The following is a 20,860-nucleotide window of genomic DNA, read 5'->3' as shown; positions in this document are numbered from 1 at the left end:
CAACTTCTGTCAAATATCAAAATGGTACAATATAGTAGAACCCAATCGCTTTTGCTATGACGCCACTGAATTTTTTTGTTTAAATAAACTAAAGACTTTAATCATGATTTGGTTTTTTTAATGCACAAAAAACATTCTGACAGTCATTTGAAAATTAATAATCATTCACGGAGCGTCAAACAGCACACTAAACAAAACAGAGAACATCTCCACATAGTTTTGCCAATGAATGTGGTAGATCACAGCCACAAATGCTATCACTCCAGTACTTGTATACATCAGCCAACTTGAAAAGGTTAGTGGTTCTACGTGTCATCTGGTGTCCGCTTCCGCACTGTCATCTTGTGCTGTAAGGATGGTGATTTCTTCATTTCTGGTTTTTGTCGGCCTATAGTGCGGCTTTCTAGTCTGCGATGGTTGTTGTAATCCTCCCATTAAGCCCTCAAAAGCCAGTTTACCAAAATCGTCCTTTTCCTCTTCCTGTATCGTGTTCGATAGTTACTAATTAACCACATTTACTGCGCTACACTTACATTATCGTCAGTGGTGTAGGTTCTGTAGCCAATCATAGAATCTCTCAACAGTTTGAAGAATGCGTAATAGTTAAACATACACATAATACCCAAAGTTATTATCCGATACCAGTAATCTGCGTGCAATAAACAGTGAATTTGATAAAGGATTAAAGTAGCTTGGATAGTGGCTGCCACACTTATTGGGTACCAAGGTACAATAAACAGTTGCTGTAAAACATTCACTTAACAAACAAAAAACAGTAAAAGTTAAAAACTAACATAACCCCAAGAAAACGACTTATCCCCTGGAATAATACAGTTGCAGGGACCTTTGGCACGCCAAATCATTTTATTGCACTTGACTATCGAGTCGGTAAACCACAAAGCGTCATCCCTCCACTCATGGATGGTGGTTGCCGCCGCTACGAATTAAAATTCAGCCAAGTGTCAGCTGATTGACTCAACATACCTAAAGCTGACGCGTCACAGTCATTATCCAACCTTTCCCAACTACCCGAATGCAATACGGCCTTGTGTAAAATGTCACAGTACCATAAAGGGATCATGTGGGAGAAAGAGAAAAAAATACTGCCAAGAAAGATAAAAACACCATGCTCAATGTTCCACCATCTGTCATAGACCAGCTCAGGCTGGAATGCACCATAGTTAAGACAGGAAACTCAATTTGTGTTACTATATTGACCTGTGAAAAGCAACAAGGAATGAAACTACCATAATAAGCATTAACGGAAGCCGTAAAAAAAATTTGCCGTAACCGATCCAGTAAATTACATTTCAATAGTTCGCATTCTTTACGAATTTCAATCGGATTTGAACTGCAAGCGTGTATTGGGTGAATGCTATTAGAACACCAATTACTCACTTCAAAAAATGGTTGGATTTTAAAGCCAAAAATTGGAATGTACAGTGTAAAGCTATAAGTTGAATTTTATTAGTGAAATTTTAACTGGTTGAGTGGCACTTACGGATAAAACAAATATACCACATCCATTTTGCCCCTATTGCCCAGTACTATAGTGGCTAATACTCCAATTATCATGGCATAAAATAAAAATAAAGTACATCTGTAATAAATTTACTAGTATACTCATAAATTAACTAAAGAAAGTATACATACTCACCTAGAAAAACAATTCAAATCCTCTTCAGTTTTATTAGAGTAAAGTTTAGAAATTAGCTTGCAGCCAACCTGATAGTAAAGACGTCTTAAAAAAACCACAACAATCAACACCACCAAATTGGGGTCAATCAAGTAGAAATTCTAAAACCCTACATTTCAAACTACTTTTAAACAATCAACTAGAATCTACTACCATTGTGGTTCTTGTGTAGCTGTTCTCCAGCCACCAAACTGAACGGTACAAATACAAAAACTGCAATCCGGCCCCCACTGACGCGTACACGGCCAGCAGAAAATCAAAGTACAGATCGCTCATCGAATTGGAACTGGGAAATGGAAAATGTTTGGGGAAACTGGGTGGCTCTATTGTTGTCTGCGGTCCCCTGGGGGTGTTTAAGCCGTCAGCGTGCGAGGTCATACGACCGGTACGGGATAATCGCCGGGTAGCCGGAGACATGTTTCAGTTAAAAATTCCCTGTTTTACTTATTTAGGTATTTCAATTTGAGGAAAAAGTAAAAACTACAATAAACAACTAAAATTATAACCTCACAAATTAGGTTAGGTGTTATATTGTCATCTATCATTGGTCACGTTACAGGAAGTTATTCAATTCATAGAGCGGTCACATGACAATCATACTCTAACTTAGAAATGATAATTAATAACAACATAACCTCAATTTAGTTAAAGTTTGGTTTTGGTGATTTTCACTCAGATTGTTTATAATTAAATAATATTAACAGAACTGCTTTTTTGGTGAGTTAAGAGTAGTATATTAAAAAAAACTTTTTCGTTATTATAATACATGAGAACAGTAATTCCTATTCACCGTGACTTGCAACTTGTTTGGGTCAAGAAAGTTAAATCCTTCACTTTGTGTAGGGCTCCTTTATTTTAAGTAATTCTAGTGTTTATCTATAACCAGTCATGTTTGCATATATCCTTGTTTAATATTTTCCATCCGACCTTAGTCAAATTGGTGAACAACTTGTTTATCAGAGTATAAAACCACTTTCCTTAATATTCCTCATAAAACTGGTTGTTTTTGTCTTTGCGACATTTTCGACAACATATTAAAAACCTCGCTTTAGTGTCTTCTAAACACTGGTTAAAGTCCTCGTTCATTTCCTTTAGTTTGACGCGGATTTCTTCTTTCATTAAGTTGTAACACATTGCCACCAAACCCAGCCCTGTTAGGGGAGTAAAAATGTAAATTAAATAAAGTGGTGGCTCAGGGGGGTTTACCCAATAGAATGTACACGAAATTGATGACCAGTTTGGTTTGGTTGCCGTGATTTGACGCGTTTACATCAGCTCCCGGGACCAAATCCCCAAATCCCACTTTTCCTAAAGACGTGACGCAAAAGTAGGTTGAATCTAGGAAATCCCATTTCTCCCATTCACTTAACATTAGGGCACCTAGAAAGTGAGTGGTAATGATGGTTTTGATAAGTTGAGCATACACAAACCAGTTAAAATATACGCGAAAATAACCCATAAACATGCAGTGCTAGGCACTATGATCTTTTTACGGGAGCTAGTTTCGTCCCTTTCGGTTGAACACTCGTAAATTCTTCGGTAAATCCACTTGAAACTCCCTGCTAATATTTTACCCATGTTCTGTAAATTCAATCTATCAGCATACCTTTTCAAATTTTAATGTTTAACTACCATAAAGTAAAGGATGTACAAAGGTATACCAAATAAGGCATAAACCATGGTTAGTATTTTGCCTTCTTTAGTTTTAGGGACCATATTTCCATAGCCCACCATGGTAATAATACTCAGGCAAAACATTAAAGCGGCTGGGAAGCTCCAGACTTCTTCCACTGGACGTTCCTCATATCCTTAAAGTGTTTTATAAATGAGCATTTTGCGGTTTGGAAAACTTTTAGTGTTACCATGTTTGAATATTTTAACAACTTCCATTTGGTGCCCCTTCAGTACTCCGTTCATAGCAATCCTGAACTGTCTGCGATCGAAAATGTTATTCTCAAGCACTTTCACAAATAGTTTTTTTACCGTTTCGTTTCGCAACAAGGAAACTTGCCGGATTTCTGTGTTTTCCACACTGAAAACTGGTATTTTTATTTCTGAATGTGTTGAAAAATTCAAATAAAAAACGAGAACAGAAATAAAATTACCCGGTCTCAATGTGCATAAAACCGACAGCCCCTATTATAGTGTAGCCTATAATAAGGGCCCCAACACCCACTTGGGTGCACATAAACGCCACCATTTTTCGACAACAGTCTTTCACTTTTTCACGATTTTTTCGTCTATTAGCCATGCCGTGTCTTGTAGGTGTTCTGGAGCGCGATATACTTCTTGCACCCCTTCTAGAATTTTCCATTTTTCTTTTAAATACACAAAATTGATATAAAACAGATGGAGGATTATTTTTAGACCCCGTTTACTCGTTGGAAACTATAACGACAAGTGAAGAAACCCGCGTTTCCTTTACTTTCATTAAATTGACTAAACAGATTGTATTTTTAGAATTCCTTTAATGAAGCAGTTTAAATAAACTGGAGTTAAAATAGATTTTTAGCAAAGGCTTGGCAACGTGGCTTTTACAGTGTTGGCCCGGTTTTCAGTACTGACCTACCTGAAATGGAGTAGCAGGTTTTATGGTGAAATGAATCCACGACGATTCCCGGACGTGGAGGGTTTTGAAGACAGAAAAAATGACCTTGTTTACGCCAGTCCCCTGGAGGAACCCGAAGGTGTTGCGGTGTTTTTTCCTGGAGATGTCCAGGTACTCAAACCACCAAATTAAAGAACGTCGTTTGAAATTACTTGACAGGACTATATCGAAAATATGGTTGCACACCGAGACAATAACCGTCACAAGGAATGGAATCTGGAGGATACTACCGTCAAGCTGCAAGGCAAATTTCCAAAATGTTATATTCTGGTGGTAAAACCGTCCAGGTAGTAAAATAAAGGGACACACAAACATTTGATTGAGCAGTTTTTAGATCTGTTAAATAGTTTGTGATTGGTCGACAAAAAGCAGCAAGCTTTGACCAATTACAAACTACCAATGTTGCCAAATCTTAAAAATCTACTCTTACCATATTTTCTTGACAGACTGGTAAAACATTGTTTTTATGGCATTAGAATGGGTTACAAAACCTTCAGTTGTTTTCAAAACTTCGTGCAAAGCAATGATCTTGGAGTGCCTGATCACACAGACAACTACAACGCCCTAAGACATTTGAGTCGGCTCCTAAAGACAGTTTTCCAAAGGCTGGAAAACAAACAGGTTCAAATATACAATAGCAAATGTAGTTTTTTATTGACACTTTTTTGACAGGACTATTCGGGTCTTGGCTTGAAACTGGTTGGGTTTAGTAAAGGCTGTGTGGTTCTCAACCAATTTGTGTACGAGTTTCACCATTTTACTGGAAAAAAGGATGAAGAGGTTTCGAGTTTGATAAGTCGGATTACCGATATGTATTGGCTGGACGGTGGACATTCTGGAAGCAAAAACACTTGGATTAACGACCAAACATTGCTGACTGCACTGTGTTTTCTACGTTTGTTCCTTTAAAGGGTAAACTGACCCACGCTTAAGGTTGTTTTTTCTAGGGATTAAAGTTCACGTGCACGTCACCCCGTATCAAATCAGGGACGAACGACGGCCATGGATTAAAAAAGAAGAAAAAAGCTTTTCGGATTTCCTGCGCAAACACAATTGCCACCTAAACAGGATAGTGCATTTTGAGACGTTGCCGCCAACTATTTCAAAACATTTTGAAGTAATTAATGCTTTTTATTAAGTAATCTGGTTTTATTGGTAAAAATTGCTTCTTTACAAAAAAAAGTGGATGAAGTCCACAATCGTTTCAAACTACAACAAAATACTTAAACTGAGGTATTCGGACTTAAGTGTTCAACCATAAACTGATTAGTAATAATTTGTTTTTATAATCTAATGGTCCTATATAAACGCTAGCTTAAAACAGACTAAATATATTATATACAAAGTTTAACCCTTTAAAGTCCCTTTACTGGAAAAAATCATTCTTAGAAAAACAAATAGAAGAGATCAATCCCCTAACGCACACAAACTTCCGAGTTTAGTATCGGTCCCTGCCTCGTCGGTCTCTTTCATCCCGATGTTTTCCTCCACGTTCTCTGCTACCGCCACCCTGATGGCCGTAGTTATGTCTATTAGGACTCCTGCTTCTGTCCCTGTGGTGTTTACGCTCGTGTCTGTCCTGGTTTTCCCTGAATCTAAATTTGATTGACAACCGGCACAAAACAGTAGATGAATTTACCTGTCTCTCTCCCTCCTGTCGTCCCTTAAAAAGTCCCGTCTCAAGTCTTCACGTACTGGTCTTTGTTCGACCCTGTTCTCACATCTCCGAGTATCCTCACGAGATCGTTCCTGAGCTGCCTGAACCGCTTGCGGGGGATATCTCTCCTGAAACAAATGTCCAAAACTCACGATTCTGATTGGAAAAGTCCCACCCCGTTTCACTCACCTCTAAAAACCGTTGAATCTTTTGTTGAATCGGGACTGGTATTCTGGGAAATAACGTAGAAAACCACTCTAATTTAACCAGCCACTGTCTCAACATTTGACCTATGGTCATTGTCTGGCCACCGCCAGCTTTGACATCCAATTCCTGCAACTCATTCAAACATTAAAAACGTCAAACTAGCACATTAAATCAAAATCGTTCTGGTCTCGCAAAAGACCTGAAATAGAAATGTGAAAGGCTTCACTCTACCTTTAGGTACGCACCTCTTCGTCCTCCAAGTAGTCTTCATACCATTCAAGAAGAGCGCTTGGCGGTAGGACGTATCTTATGTACATGAAGCCCAGAGCTCTAAAAGACACACTTTATATAACAGTTTATTTAAGGGGGTTAATTCAGACCTAATGTAAGGAGAATCACAGTGGGTGATCAATCCATTTAGCTGTTTTCTGGTCAGTTTCAAAGTGAATAGTTTGTACAGTAAACAATAAGCTGTGGAAACAATACCGCCAGCTCCAACACCGCGCACACCTCCACACATTCCAGTTTGACCTGTCAAAAGTCAAAAATCAGGCAACATTGGCCGCATTCGTTTTCAAGCTTCGAGGAGCGAGCAGAGCGTTTTTGACGTCACAATGACGTAATTTGACAGTTGGTTAAATTATGCTTTTGCTAAATTACGTCATCGTGACATCAAAAACGCTCTGCTCGCTCCATGGAGCTTGAAAACGAATGAGGCTATAGAAATAAAAGATGACTAACCTGAAGTTCTTCTAGAACCCTTTTCCCATGGCTCCAAGTGACTCACTTTAAAATATATTTCGTCAACAACTTCATGGTAAGTTTTTAACTCGTACAAGTTCACTGAAAATAAATTAAGAACAACCAATCAAAACCCAACTAATGATGTAAGGCCAGGTTTTAAATTGACTGTGACATTTTGCATATAATCTGTCACAGTCAAATCACAAAGAGTGCCCTTAATGACGTTGGTGCAATCTCCCATAAAACAATAATTATATTAATTCCTGACTTTTTCTTTTTATTTAATTCCTCTCATTCCAAGGGACCAGTAGAGCGAATGTGACATAATAACTTAATCTGACAGTTGGTTCAATTATTGTTTTGCTAAATTAGGTCATTGTGACCTCACATTCATTCTGCTTGCTCCCTGAAAAGAAATGTTGCCTCAGTTGAGTCACAATTGCTTTGCTGGCTGAAGAGATCATTAGATTTTAGTTAGATTAGAGTTTAGCAATAAAAAGGTCATTAAGCAAAAAACTAATTGTTAGTTGTATAGGCACCCCTGGCACCCTGGACAATGACAGTGACAGTTAGTTCTGTCATTAATGATGGATGTCAACTAAATAATCTGCATCTGTTTCTCTCTGTTTAATATAAATAAAGAAGGATGGAACTATACTATGAGCCTATTTGGTTGTCTATAATAAAATCATGCATTAATGGGACTCCTTAATAAACAATTTTGGTATCCTGATCCTCCATTAAAAAAGATTGTTAATACACGGTCGACGAAAAACAGAATTTACAATTCACTCTGTGAACTTTCACATTGAGGTTGAAAGTGAAATGTTGAAATAGGTCAGATCCAAGATGGCATTTTGGTAGTGGATAAAAAGAACCACTTTTACTTAACCCTACTTATGTGAAGTTACAATCAACCTCCAGTAAATGTCTTGAGGTGACTTTTGCATACTCCTGTGCCCCAACAAACCAAACTTACTCACCTTTAAAATAGTGGGAACTCTGTATGTTTGTCAGTATTAAGGGATTCAAATTCATGGTTCTTTCATTGCCATACAGAGGCAACACATTACTCTGCTTCTTTGCAACTGTTCCATCTGAAAGTAAGGAAGGTTAGTAAGGAGTTAGGACCTTGAGGCAATTGAAAAAATATTGATGAAGCAAGTGATATCAAAACTGAACAAACCTTCGTCTCCGCTATGATCCATTGCACGTTCCAGCTTAAAAGTACAAATCAGCACTTAACCACCATCAAATCTCAACGCAGTTAGATCCTATAATTTGGCTTTGTAGTATAACTGTCGTGCTTTGATTTATTTCGAAATAAATAGAAACTAAACTACACAAACACAAACCCCAAAGGTGAAGCTAACACCATTTTACATCTGATAAATGACAAAAATGTCACTCGTCACATTTCTCGAAAAGTCGGAAATTGATGTTTGACACTATTGACAGAAAGGACGCTACACGCTTTGCCACAGCCCTAATAACATTTGTTTATTTTTAAATATTTTCAATTATTACTGCTATATAAGAAAAAACTAATTTATGAAGAGTTCGGAAGTGCCTTTGCTATGGATTATAAGCTGTAAATGCTATGGTAAGTGTATTTTTATGGGCTTTTAAGACAAAGTGTAGTCGGTAGTTTCAGGAGGATGTAACAAGCTTAACTAAAGAGGAGTTTTTAAAGTTTTTGAACTGCTCACATCACAGCATCCAGCCAGAAACGATTTGGGCGTTTGGCCCTAAAAATTCCCAACATAAAGTGATAAAAAGATCCGGGAAGTACACGGCCTCTAAGGTTAAATTAGAAGAGTGCAGCTTGAACAATCAAGTGCTCCGGGTGCCCCTACCTAAAGTGGACATAACTGGTAGGTTTTGCTTGAGAATAATTGCTAAATGGTAAAGAAAAATTTTTGGTCAGATTTATCTCCTAGGCAAGTGGCTTTAAGATTTCGTTCACAAAAAACTGAGAAAAAGAGAAGGCGGAATAACATTATTGTGTCACGATTCGGCCGTAAATTAAAGAAAAAACAACTAAACATTCAAAGTTTGACTGGAAATAAAGTGGTAACGCGCCCAGGAAGAAAACCTGTTGCAACCAGTCTGAAACCAATATTTAAAGTATCCCAAGACACAATGTCTTCATGGATGACACCTGTAAAGCAATACGCTGGTCCTGCCGCCAAAAAGACCCAATTTATTATCAAGTATATCCCAGCTGAACCCACATACTTCCTGAAAATGGCACCACAAAGGCATCCCTGTGATGGCAAGCTAAAATATTCCTTTGATTCATTGGTAAAAGACATCAAAAACATGAAACTGCCTTCACCAACCTGGAAAATTAAAGTGGTAGTAAAGAGCAGTAAAATTGCCTCCATTATATTTACAAACAAGTGTGTGTTGGAAAGGACTGTCAGTTTTAATGCCAAGAGTGAATTCTATGAAATGGTGATTGAGAATCGGCCCGCCATTTTATTGGGATCTCCTAATGTGGTTACTTGTGTTGAAGACATTGAAATACTGTTAAACATTATTCATACCATTAGTGCTAAAAACCCCATGGTTTATTATAAAAATTGATTTTTCTAGTTGTAAATAATAAGTTTCCTGTTATTTTATAAAGTATTTTTGCAGGGGTTTGTACAGTTTTTTCTTAAACACATTTACCTTTACCATACAAAAAGGCCCAGTCGGTTTGACAGATGGCAGCAACTATAGTTGACTCTCTCACTCCTGTGCTAAATGGACAGAGACAGCTAATTGCTTTGTTTTAGCAGTATAGGCAACCAGCCATATGAGACAATCAAGCTAGCCATGACAAAATCAGTATGGCTGCCAGATTTTGCACACGCCTGTCAGCGTGTGCCTTTTTGTGGGTGAAAAATATGTTTTTTTCTTTGTCGTGGTATGGAAGTTTGTGATTTTCAATTTTCTTAATATTGACTGTGTGCTAGTTCCAAAATTGAGGTAATAAAAGGGTCTGTTGGTAAGTATTTTTTATTTTAAAAAAATGGGCAAAATTGCAAGTGAATGACGCCATTTTGTTATACCCACCTGTCAAAATCTTTAATTTGTTGTTTTTGTTAGAAAAAAAGACAGTAAATTATTTAGTTAGTTAATAGTCATCATTGATAAAATTGGTCACATATGCCTCCAACTTTAAACAAAACTGCTTTGTTGACCTTCAATAAATCAATTAAACTAACGACAATCAATCGACCAATTAGAATAACAGGCAAGTGGGCGATAATGAACGAGAATTAATAAGCGGCAATTAAATATTTTATAACAAAATGTATTCACTTTTTTTTGCACACGTTTCTAACAATAGCTTACATTATAAAATTACGCCTTATGTAACTAACAATTAAACATCCTGTACTTAAAAAATTATATCACTGCGGCAGCCTAAGATAATAAAAAAAATGCACTTACAATGAACACTTAACCTAAAAACTTTACTTTTGATAAATTTATTGGTTAACTTGTATTTTTCTATCCTGATTGTCTTTTTTCACGTTGATATTGTCCATAAAACGGTGCAACTGGGCTATGTACTCTTTAGGGTATTTCCTAAAATGGCCCACATGCGGGGATTTTTCGAAAACCATCCAATCAACCTATAAATAAATGACACTATACTTTATAGAAGATTATGTTGCTGCATTGTTATCACCTTCATTCCCATACTCTCCCAATTCTCTCTCACTCTCTGATTGGATTTTTCTGGTCCAATTGGATCAGCTTTGCTGAGCATAAACAGGGCGGGCGCCCTCACCATGTTAGTGTGAAACATTTGACTTGATCTGATATAATGGCGCGTGGCTACTTTGTCGAAAGTCTTCATGTGATACCTGCGTAATGTTTTGTTCAGTATAACAATACAGGAAACTTATCCAATCAGTACATACAAAATGTACTTGCTCAACGCGTTTGCCATCACTTTATTTCGGGGAAACACAGCGGCCGGTACCCCTTTGTGGATCTCAGTGACGTCAGCTGCACTGTCCCACACCTGGCCCACTATCCTGTCAATTAAAGGCTGGTAACGTTCCTTGTCCTGTGCCATCTGCACCATCACTTCTCCCCATAAATAACCACCCACAGAAAACCCATACAGCACCATAGAAGCATAGGTTGGATTCTGTTCTAGGAATTTTAGGATATCTGAGGCAACAACCTGGTAAAAAAAATTTTTTAAGTAACTTTTGACTTAACTCAAAACAAAATCTACTTACTTGGGTACCTTTAACTGGCCACAGAAATTGCCAAGGATTGACTGTAACACACAGAACATCAAAACCCTTTTGGATCCAAATGTCTGCATATTTATGGGTGTGTTTTTTCTTAGCCATCATCCAGGCCAACATGATCACTAGAGGATTGTCCTGGGAGTCTTCCAACTTGAAATCGTTTATAGATGTGTTCTTTTTTTCATTGGAGAGCAGTGACATGTTTTTAGTCACTTCCAGGCAAGATATGTTCCTTACTGGCATTATCATGAATCCCTGAAACAGGAGTTGATGGTAATTCACTGTTAGGTATGAATTGTATGTTAATATAACACTGTGCTATTGTCTGAACATGTGCTTTAATTTAGGCTTTTTTACATAAAGTCACATTGGGTATTATTAACATTTGAAGAAGTCATTTGCTTGCCCCCAAAATGGACAAACAATCCTATTTCAGATATGTATAGAATGTTGCTATTGTTAACACATACATTCCAAACCAGCTATAGTAATCTTTGTTTAAGTGTGTAGGTAATCCTTTGTTCACTGAACTTAAAAAACTCACCAGTAAAATTTTTGGAGGATTTCTCATATGGCCCTTACTCAGATGTTGAAAGTGTAGGAATCCCTCCCTCAGAAATCGGGCCATATGCGAGAAAGCCATCTCTGCAAAAGTTAATTTCCTTTTTATCTAATAATAACAATACACAGAAGTTAACTGGCATTAAATCTGGATTTCCAGCAGTTTCCTTACCTTCAGATACCTTGACGCGTACAAAATAGTGACGTTCCCCGTGGACTACTACACTTAAAACACGCTTTAATTGTTGATAAATGGTAAATAATTGTTTTATCAATGTTTGAATGCCTGTAATGATAATCAAAGACTGTTGAGGGGGGAATGGTTTAAATTGACAAGGCAAACCAGACAGCTGATCACGCACTGAGAGCGTGTAAACTTTTGTCGCCAAGTAGGAGAGAGATAGACACGTTTACTGATTCAGTAGCAAGTGAGACAGATAAACAAAAGAGCAACTGACCTTGACTCCTGTAAAAATATTTTAACTAGCATAGGCGTACTGGAATTGACCTATTTTTAGGTGGAACAAAATTGCATATTTGTGGCCCTGCTTAGCTAAACCCTAGAAAAGTGCTTGAAGAAAATAAAGTGTTAAATAAATATTCCATTGAAGGGTCAGTTTTTAATTTATACTGCCCTATTATGTGACGCTCATGATGATAAACATTCTTTATATTATATTCTTATTTATAATTTAAATTTGTATAAACACCAGAAATGGCAACATCGTATGCTAATAGTTGTAATCACGTGTCGCTTTTATACAAAGTTAGAAAAATGTCACGTGGTATATGACCTAGAGTAATAAAACAATACATAGATTTCATTATTGCTCTCTCTCTCTCTTGATCTCCGTGCAACAAACCGAGACAAACAAGCGCTGCCTAATCCAACGACATTTCAAGCAAATGACATTCCTAACCTCACAAAAGTAAATAAACAAATTTCTTGTGGTTGTAGTTGTTGTTTGAAGTGGTCAATCATTTTTGGAGCCCGGATGTTTGCGGTTGTTTTCAATTAAAAGTGCAGGAATAAAGATTGATCTTTATTAAAAACTGAAATAGTCTACTCGAACTAATTAGTGAGATGTAAACCATGTCGTTAATCGATCCGGACGCCGTTATTAAGCAGGGCTACATGGTGAAACGGTCCCAAAACAAAAAGGCCTACACTCTAGTTAATTTCAAAAAACGGTGGTTCGTCCTTACCAAAAAGTACCTCATCTACTATGACGACCAAAATCAAAGGGTAAGTGCTTTTGTCTTCTGAGTAAAAGATGAGTCATAATTAAATTCTTTAAATAGAAGAGGTTATCTTTGTGTGAGTGCCTTTATAACATTTCACTTGGGTGGTCTGGGTTTCTAGTTTTCTTTTAAACACCGTATGGTATACAGTGTTATCAGTCAGATAAACCTTAATGGCCAAATTGAAATAAGCTTAAAGGAGGGCATTGAAAAAACCCTGTTAAATAGCAATTAAAAATGTTATTTGGGATTTTGATAAACACAAATTTTCCATAAAGGCAAAATTTAGAGTTTAGCACCATAAGTGAAGATTTTTGAGTCTCAACTGAATTTTGTAGCCTCAAAGTTTATTTATGTATAAGACAGCTGCAAATTACTATTTAATCTCAATGAAATGTGGTAATTACTTTCTTATGTTTAGTTGTATATAACAATATGGCTTGTGGAACAGCCACCTAGATAACCAGAATTATGTTTTTGTTTGTCTTTACTCAGTAGTATCTGTAAGATTGGCCCTGTACTCTAGAATTATATTAAAAACCCTTTAGATGTGTGAATAACAAGTGTTCCAACATCACAAGTTATCAGTTGCATCTTTATTTATAGAACTAATTTTTTTACTTAATTATACATTCACATCACGTTTATGTTGCTGCTTTTATTTAATTATAGTTCACTAGTAATAACAACCAATCAAATGGATATTGGATCATTGTTTACTAACTAAAAACAATTTTTTTACTAAGTTAAGACTTACCCTAACTTAAAAAGAAGAAACTTTCCCCTTGTTGTTGTCTACAGTCACCTAATATTGAGTTCTGAACTGGATAAAACTATACAAAAACTATAAATAAACAAACAAAACATTTCAAACACACTTTCCACCCTTCATTGTTAAACTCGTGTGGGTTAAAATGGGGGAAGGGAAGGTGACACAATCTCCCCCTTTTGAAATTTCAACCCTCGTGTCGATAAGGGAACGCTATTGCGCACGACTCAGGGTGGGTCGCCTGTTCAGTCGATTTTTCATCTGGGCCAAGAAGTTTTTTCTTTGCAGTGCCAAAAAATCTATTTTTCTACTTAATATTTTGTCACCAATTGAAATTTCTTCGCAGAAACGAAAGGAAAAAGGCCGAGTGGAACTGGAACGAGTGCATACAGTGGAAGCGGCCCAATCGTTTTTTACCAACGAGGAAGTGGGAATCGAAGGGGATTTTCACCCGTTTCTGGTCGGCTACCATCAAGACGAGGACTACACGTTGTTTCTGTTAGCTTTGAACAACGTCGATAGGATTTATTGGATTTTGGACATCAGGAGAGGTAAGAGACTGTGAACGTTAAAAGGATGAAGGAACAATTTGGTTTTAGTGTGTGCCTACAATCGAAACATCCGAAGTTATTTTCATCCGGGCCCTTGGAACGGGCGCAGATGGTACTGTTGCCGGAAAACGATCAAACTGACTGAAGGGTGTAGAGAGTGTGGTCACTGGATTTCCAGCACCAGCAGTCAGTCTAGTAGTCCTTCAAGGGACAGCGAAAACCTGAGCAACAAGGAAAATTACAACAGTAAGTCTAAAAATTGATTTTTGAGTACCTATACAATCAATGAATGATTGTCCTACGAAAAAAAACAGGAAATGCAGGAATAATAGATTGACAGTAGCGGGTGTGTCGATTATAATCGGTAGACAGGATGTTATCAGTTTTGTTTTACATGTGGTGCGCTGCGCTCGTTTAATCCTATTGTTGTCTGAGTCCCTCTGCCACAAAACAGCCTCGCTTTCGGCCGACGAAGACGACGTTTTTTGAATATCCGATTAGGAAGTGTATCCAACACGTTTTTCATATTTTTTTTTCTAATATTAAAAGGTTGACGAACCTCCAAATCAGTGTCGTAAAAATCTCCAATTAAACCCATAATTCGTTTTTTATCAGTTTTTGATAATTGTATGGGGTATTGTGATGTAAAGTCGTGATAAACTCAGTGGTAACCCGGTTCCCTTATCGTTAGGAAGCTGATGAAGTTTATGTGCGGCGGTTCGTTATTTTGGCGTTCCAGGTCGGTTTCCGGTTCGTCAAAATGTAAGTTCTGTTAGTGTTTGTGATTGCAAGCTGCTTTTTCTTAACCAATCACAAACCACTGTACTGATTTAGCATTTATTATTTGTTTTGGCACAATAAACAAATTTGTGACTTACTTTTAATTTGGTTACCCTGTAAGTGTTATTGGTGTTACCTAGTGAAGCATCAGTCAATCAACCCGATTCGGTAATATCAGCAACGGCCCTGGTATATTCACGGCAACCTGCCGGTCACTTTTTCCTCTCTCCCATCCAAGAACCTGTCGTAACGGTGAAACGTCCACTCGGCGCGGTTCTCCTTGGGTTCGCTTCAGTGTTCGGCCACGTTTGATGGCGCGGGCCGACGTCGACGCCGCCGCCGCTACTGCTGACGTATACGAGGGCGAACCGACGGCGACGGCCGATTTTCAGCTGTTTTCGACAGTTAGCAGACTTGGAAAATCGGTGAAAATGCAGTTTGAGACCCTGATGAACGTGTTCAGGAGTGCCACTGGCACCAGTGCCGGTAGGGGGCGGTTTAATTGTGGTGGTTGGGAAAATAGCGAAGGCGGTTGCGCCAAGAAGGTCATCCTAGATTTGTGCGCTAGCGAAAGAGAGAGTGACGTCAATGATGGTCGATTAAGTGCGATTGTTTCAATTTTTTGTTTTTTTTTTTTAATAAGTTTTTTGTATACGCGTTTTTTTCTTTGACAGGCGCCCAATCGAGTCCCATCATGCCGGGCGGCGGCACTCCCGGCACCCCCTCCGTCAAACAGAAGGACAGTCAACCGGGGGTGGTTAGAACCAAAGTGGTAGTCGCCCTCTACAATTACAAAGCCATTGAATCTGGAGATTTAAGCCTTGAAAAGAACATGGAATATGAGGTGATGGATGATAGTCAACAACACTGGTGGAAAGTTCGAGACGCTAAAGGGTAAGTCTTCTTGTGTCAGTTAGTTTTTTCCAAAATTTTGCATTAATGTATGCACACGCTGACCTTTTCCTTTGGAATTTACAAATAGAAATTGTAAATTATTATCACCGGTACTGCATTAGTAATTATCATTGTGTATTGTACCGTTATAACACCTGAATCATATTAATGCGACTGGTTACAATCGCTAGACTAACTGTAGTCGCTGAAATATTATAATAATTGCACATTTCAGCAATGTGGGCTTCATCCCCAGCAACTATGTGAAAGAGAAAGAATTGCTCGGATTGCAGCAATACGAGTGAGTTATCCGTTTACAGTTCAATCAATCAGCGTCAAAAATTAATATTTGAAATTTCAGATGGTACGTGAATGACATGTCCAGGCAACGGTCCGAATCGTTACTCAAACACGAGGACAAGGAAGGTTGTTTTGTAGTACGAAATTCGTCCACTAAAGGATTGTACACCTTGTCACTATACACCAAAATGTAAGTTGATTTTTTTGTTAACTTGTTCTAAATTTAATGTTCTTTTATTACAAACCATAATACATAGGTGGTTGCATTTAAAAAAAAAAATGTTTAGACTACCGTTTTGCTGACAAATTCACTATTTTTATGAAATATCTAAGAAATCGTGCAAGATAGGTATAGGGAAGTATTAACATCAATTACTAGCCTTGTTACGAGGAATTCTAAAATAAGATTAGAAACAGAGGGTGTTCCATTTAAAAATCAAAAGTTGGTGTTCTTTCCGACTGATCTGCAACACCGCAAAGTTCAAAATATTTTAGATAGAGAGTTTGGACCCAATCTAGGCTACACTCCAAATTTCAACGTGAATCACCCTGTATAACATGTTGACGTTTAATTAGCCGTTTTCGAGTTATTGACTGCTGTTTTTCAAAATCGCAGTTGCCATGAATAACATTAAACACACACACGTCACTAAACTAACTTAACCTAACCTAACTTGACTTAATAATAAAAAAATAATAAATAAAGTTGACAGTGGTAATTTATTTTTGGGTCAGCCTGTATACATTAATTAATCATCAAAAAAATCGTAATCAAAAATAATTATTGACGTGTCCGAGCGTTTTCCCCGAAAACAAATCCCTGATTTTCAACAGAATTTATGCGTGACTTTAGGGACACAGTGTATAGCGAATCTAAAATAGCCACAAGGTGTCTAAATATACGGTCCAACACTGTACAAATAGGAGCTAAATGCAAACACAAATGTAAATGAATTATGTTTTTCTATTCATTTCATTAATAAGCAAGGAATTAATTTGAAACTTACACACCTGGGTATACTAGGGTGTTTCAGTTACAAACTAACATCCGCCTAACTGTAAAACGGTAGTTTTTGAATTATAAACATACTTTTTGTTGGTCTTAGCTCTCCTTGTTTAAGCCTTAAAGAGTATTATTATGTAGTTCTGAAATACGGTGTTTTTAAGAATTGGTAGTATAAATATTGTGTTTATTTTATGTACAAACAAATTAATTTGCCTAGTTCAGATATACCAAATGAAATTGGGTAAAATACGTAGATAATGTAGTAGAATGTAAGTAATCTTTAAAGTTTGGTAAACTACATTGACGTTTTTACAGTCCTTCGCCACACGTCAAACACTACCATATCAAAAAGAACTCAAAGGGCGAGTTTTTCCTATCGGAAAAACATTGTTGCAACTCGATCCCGGAGCTGATCAACTACCACAAGCACAACAGCGGCGGTTTGGCGTCCCGTCTAAAAACCAGCCCTTGTGACAGACCTGCGCCGGCCACTGCCGGTCTAAGTCATGGTAGTTGCTTGGTAGTGCCCCTTAAGCAGGTTTTACACCAAAAGTTTCAATTCAAAGAAATTGGAAACATTTATTTTATCAAATTTTATGCTTCAAATAAATTCGTGAATTTCTTGGAGCATAAAGGGATTTGATTTTACACTTATCAAACTTTTATGTCAAAGCTGTCAATGAAAACAGTTTGACCAACCAAAGCAAGTGAATTTCGTGTTTAGGTGGTAATAGTTACAGATTATTTGTTTTTCTGGTATTTTTTATATTTTTATTTTGAAATTTCATAATCATCCTGAATACTGTGTTTATGTATTGAATTTTGCAGCTCTCACTCTCACTTTTTCGTTTTTGTCTGTTGGCATTTACACTGATAAAATTCGTCATTGAAGCAGCTTTATGAATTTCTTTGACATCAAAGCGCGGTGTAAAACCTGCTTTACAAAGATCAAAATAACCTTAAAGATTTTTAGACAAATGGGAAATCGATCATAGCGAGCTGATGTTGTTGGACGAGCTCGGTTCGGGTCAATTCGGGGTGGTGCGCAGAGGAAAATGGCGCGGGACAATTGACGTTGCCGTCAAAATGATGAAGGAGGGCACCATGTCTGAGGACGACTTTATTGAAGAAGCTAAAGTCATGACGTAATAGCTTTTTTGTGGTGTTTTTTTCATTTTTAATTTTGAACTGTTCACCAGGAAACTGCAGCATGCTAACCTAGTCCAACTGTACGGTGTGTGCAGCAAAAACCGACCAATTTTCATCGTGACTGAGTACATGCGTCATGGGTCTTTGTTGAACTACTTGCGCAGACACGAACAATCTTTGTCGACCAATCAGGGCCTGCTATTGGACATGTGCATACAGGTTTGCAAGGGCATGGCCTACTTGGAACGGCACAACTATATTCATCGTGACTTAGCTGCAAGGAACTGTCTAGTTGGCACTGAGAATATTGTTAAAGTAGCTGATTTTGGATTGGCTAGGTAATATCACAGTACACCAAGTGTCAAGAATTTTTAAAACAAAACGATATTTCAGGTACGTTTTGGACGATCAATACACGTCATCGGGAGGTTCAAAATTCCCAATCAAATGGGCACCACCTGAAGTACTGAACTACACGCGTTTCTCTTCTAAATCGGACGTTTGGGCCTACGGCGTTCTGATGTGGGAGGTGTTTACGTGCGGTAAAATGCCGTACGGCCGAATGAAAAACTCTGAAGTAGTGGAACGAGTTCAAAAAGGAATCATTTTGGACAAACCTAAAGCCTGTTTCAAGGAGGTTTATGATGTATGTTTTAGCCATTTTTTTTTTTTGAATAATAGTAACAGTATTTGTGTGGTTAGGTAATGAAAAAGTGTTGGTCTCCGCTGCCGGAAAACCGACCCTCATTTCGCTCTCTCAAAGATACACTAGTGAATGTGTCGCAAGGCATCTTGGTCGATTGACTGGCGCGACTCGTGTGTGAAACCGTCACCCGGGGTACCTCGCCCATTTCTGGGGGCGAAGCCTCGTGCAGCTGGCGGCAAGATGGTTACGAGGAGGCCTGGCTCGGCATCTGTCGTACGTTGTGCCGGGAGGTGCGCAGGACCAAGAAAAAAACCACTGCCAACTACGAGGTTCCGTAGTGTATGTAGGTTAGTCCGTTAGTTTTTTTAATCCGGGCAGAAAACCATTAAAGACAATAAATCCTAAATCGCTTTATCTTTCGGTAATATCAAACGGGGGGAGTAGTAGACAAGGAAATTTGAGGTTTTTTTGACAGATTTGTGATAGCCTGAACCTTGATAAAAAAAAGTGCCAATAATCCTCGTTTGCTTGGATTTGTAATGTAAATAATCAAATTTACTAGTTTTGATTCGTGACGTTGGTGTGATATAGATTGCTACTTACTCGATTTAATTGTAGGCGTGGATTTGATACTGATTTTACCATTTTTTTTTTGTTTTTTAATTTGACGCGACACGCGTGTGTTACCGTGTAGTTTTGACATGAGCGGGACTCTCTTTTTTACCTTTTTATAACCAACTCGGTTTTTATATAGATCTTACTTGTACATTTCTTTTACCAGTTATTTAAATACAAACCTATTGTATTGATTGCTTGTTTCATTACAAGCATTGTTTTACTCTTAGTTTATCAGTCACAACCCAATAACACCCTCCAGTTTCCTGTCTTCTCCTACTTTAGTAAAAATAAAACAAACCATGCAAACTATTATTATTATTTCAATTTTCCAGTGCCACATTATAGCTATTAATGTAACGGGATTATTATGCGATTTATAATAGTCGTGGATATTGTTGCAATGTCCGAGACGGTGTTAAATCGCTAATAATCGAATTACATTCAAAGCTTTATCGTATCATTGGCAACGGCGACAAAATTGTATGTCATTTAATTTTCGTGGTTTGCATTAAAATCATGGAAAATTTAGATATTCCTGATAATATATTGGCTGTAGCCACTGTTGAGTTTGCTTCCGGAAAAATCGAAAGAATATGAACAGTTTTGTGTGTGGCGAAAGCAAGTACAAGTTCGATGTGCAGAAGAACCAGTGTTGCTAGCATATTTTGCAAAACTCGCTGCCGAATATTCTGCTTCGTCCTTATGGCCAAAATATTCCATGTTACGAGCGACCTTAGAATTGAAGGAAGTGGAAATCGACAAATACGGCGCTTTAATACGTTTTATCAAGAAGAAAAACGTCAGATATAGAGCAAAAAAATCAAAGGTATTTACAAGAGGTTTACGTTCTGCTCCAGACCAGGAGTTTTTGATGTTAAAAGTGGCCTTTCTAAATGGAATTGGAGGAGCCTGCCGAACCAATGAACTAACCAAGATGACCACGGAAGATGTTGACGTTTTAGAGGACAAGCTGAAGTCAATCCTGTGCTTCTATTTAAAAAGTATGCAATGTTAAGGCCAGCCCGTGTTACTCACCGAAGATTGTTTCTAACATAATAGAAAAGGAAAATGTACAGTACAGCCCTGCGGCACTCATTTCTTCGCTAAACTACCTCAAAAAATAGCTGAGTATCTTGAAAATTCTAATATGTACAGTGCGTTTTTTTTAAC

At 37.7% G+C, this 20,860-nt stretch overlaps 7 protein-coding genes across 15 annotated transcripts; 3 read left to right on the top strand and 4 right to left on the bottom strand.

The window, feature by feature from the left end:
* Positions 1-96: 96 nt before the first annotated feature.
* LOC145736427 (transmembrane protein 39A) lies at positions 97-2,191 on the bottom strand. Its single transcript, XM_081990888.1, has 8 exons — positions 1,850-2,191; positions 1,658-1,797; positions 1,502-1,600; positions 1,219-1,450; positions 985-1,165; positions 795-937; positions 534-743; positions 97-480 (listed from the first exon to the last, which is right to left on the bottom strand). The coding sequence occupies exons 1-8, from the start codon at positions 2,111-2,113 to the stop codon at positions 313-315; spliced, it is 1,437 nt and encodes a 478-aa protein (XP_081847014.1). The 5' UTR covers positions 2,114-2,191; the 3' UTR covers positions 97-312.
* A 483-nt stretch (positions 2,192-2,674) lies between these two features.
* LOC145736431 (potassium channel subfamily K member 15) lies at positions 2,675-4,119 on the bottom strand. The gene is made up of 6 exons (XM_081990894.1): positions 3,802-4,119; positions 3,559-3,728; positions 3,329-3,504; positions 3,127-3,277; positions 2,903-3,076; positions 2,675-2,847 (listed from the first exon to the last, which is right to left on the bottom strand). The coding sequence occupies exons 1-6, from the start codon at positions 4,008-4,010 to the stop codon at positions 2,675-2,677; spliced, it is 1,053 nt and encodes a 350-aa protein (XP_081847020.1). The 5' UTR covers positions 4,011-4,119.
* On the top strand, positions 4,103-5,650 carry LOC145736437 (mitochondrial protein C2orf69 homolog). 2 transcript variants are annotated; one of them, XM_081990908.1, is made up of 5 exons: positions 4,103-4,415; positions 4,464-4,591; positions 4,781-4,925; positions 4,977-5,199; positions 5,252-5,650. In XM_081990908.1, the coding sequence occupies exons 1-5, from the start codon at positions 4,296-4,298 to the stop codon at positions 5,440-5,442; spliced, it is 807 nt and encodes a 268-aa protein (XP_081847034.1). In that variant the 5' UTR covers positions 4,103-4,295; the 3' UTR covers positions 5,443-5,650. The 2 variants fall into 2 exon arrangements, with proteins under 2 accessions (XP_081847034.1, XP_081847033.1); XM_081990907.1 differs by having other exon boundaries at positions 4,751-4,925.
* Positions 5,433-8,280, bottom strand: LOC145736434 (pre-mRNA-splicing factor 38B-like). 3 transcript variants are annotated; one of them, XM_081990901.1, is made up of 8 exons: positions 8,099-8,280; positions 7,896-8,009; positions 6,910-7,011; positions 6,549-6,699; positions 6,414-6,498; positions 6,151-6,294; positions 5,944-6,089; positions 5,433-5,893 (listed from the first exon to the last, which is right to left on the bottom strand). In XM_081990901.1, the coding sequence occupies exons 1-8, from the start codon at positions 8,118-8,120 to the stop codon at positions 5,743-5,745; spliced, it is 915 nt and encodes a 304-aa protein (XP_081847027.1). In that variant the 5' UTR covers positions 8,121-8,280; the 3' UTR covers positions 5,433-5,742. The 3 variants fall into 3 exon arrangements, with proteins under 3 accessions (XP_081847027.1, XP_081847025.1, XP_081847026.1); XM_081990899.1 differs by having other exon boundaries at positions 5,433-5,899; positions 8,099-8,277; XM_081990900.1 differs by having other exon boundaries at positions 5,433-5,899; positions 5,944-6,086; positions 8,099-8,277.
* An 82-nt stretch (positions 8,281-8,362) lies between these two features.
* LOC145736436 (uncharacterized) lies at positions 8,363-9,558 on the top strand. Of its 3 annotated transcripts, none has more exons than XM_081990905.1 (3): positions 8,363-8,515; positions 8,567-8,786; positions 8,840-9,558. In XM_081990905.1, exons 1-3 carry the CDS (start codon positions 8,513-8,515, stop codon positions 9,499-9,501), a joined length of 885 nt encoding a protein of 294 aa, XP_081847031.1. In that variant the 5' UTR covers positions 8,363-8,512; the 3' UTR covers positions 9,502-9,558. The 3 variants fall into 3 exon arrangements, with proteins under 3 accessions (XP_081847031.1, XP_081847032.1, XP_081847030.1); XM_081990906.1 differs by having other exon boundaries at positions 8,374-8,515; positions 8,570-8,786; XM_081990904.1 differs by having other exon boundaries at positions 8,374-8,515; positions 8,561-8,786.
* A 637-nt stretch (positions 9,559-10,195) lies between these two features.
* l(2)k09913 (transmembrane protein 53-like lethal (2) k09913) lies at positions 10,196-12,103 on the bottom strand. Of its 2 annotated transcripts, none has more exons than XM_081990898.1 (6): positions 11,908-12,103; positions 11,719-11,844; positions 11,160-11,429; positions 10,833-11,101; positions 10,598-10,775; positions 10,196-10,541 (listed from the first exon to the last, which is right to left on the bottom strand). In XM_081990898.1, the coding sequence occupies exons 2-6, from the start codon at positions 11,815-11,817 to the stop codon at positions 10,395-10,397; spliced, it is 963 nt and encodes a 320-aa protein (XP_081847024.1). In that variant the 5' UTR covers positions 11,818-11,844; positions 11,908-12,103; the 3' UTR covers positions 10,196-10,394. The 2 variants fall into 2 exon arrangements, with proteins under 2 accessions (XP_081847024.1, XP_081847023.1); XM_081990897.1 differs by having other exon boundaries at positions 11,719-11,819; positions 11,908-12,102.
* Positions 12,104-12,677: 574 nt separating this feature from the next.
* On the top strand, positions 12,678-19,881 carry LOC145736413 (tyrosine-protein kinase Btk-like). Of its 3 annotated transcripts, XM_081990851.1 has the most exons (11): positions 12,678-12,981; positions 14,093-14,297; positions 14,346-14,543; positions 15,752-15,971; positions 16,207-16,272; positions 16,333-16,461; positions 17,593-17,786; positions 18,251-18,422; positions 18,477-18,764; positions 18,820-19,072; positions 19,129-19,881. In XM_081990851.1, exons 1-11 carry the CDS (start codon positions 12,829-12,831, stop codon positions 19,228-19,230), a joined length of 1,980 nt encoding a protein of 659 aa, XP_081846977.1. In that variant the 5' UTR covers positions 12,678-12,828; the 3' UTR covers positions 19,231-19,881. The 3 variants fall into 3 exon arrangements, with proteins under 3 accessions (XP_081846977.1, XP_081846978.1, XP_081846979.1); XM_081990852.1 differs by lacking the exons at positions 12,678-12,981; positions 14,093-14,297; positions 14,346-14,543 and adding an exon at positions 15,301-15,680; XM_081990853.1 differs by lacking the exons at positions 12,678-12,981; positions 14,093-14,297; positions 14,346-14,543 and adding an exon at positions 15,304-15,563.
* The last annotated feature ends 979 nt before the right edge of the window (positions 19,882-20,860 follow it).

This window comes from Ips typographus, linkage group LG12 (assembly GCF_016097725.1).
Source record: "Ips typographus isolate SLU linkage group LG12, UJ_Ityp_2.0, whole genome shotgun sequence".
Lineage (NCBI taxonomy): Eukaryota > Metazoa > Arthropoda > Insecta > Coleoptera > Curculionidae > Ips > Ips typographus.
The sequence above is the reverse complement of the archived record's forward strand: the minus strand, read 5'-3'. Positions and strand labels throughout refer to the sequence as shown.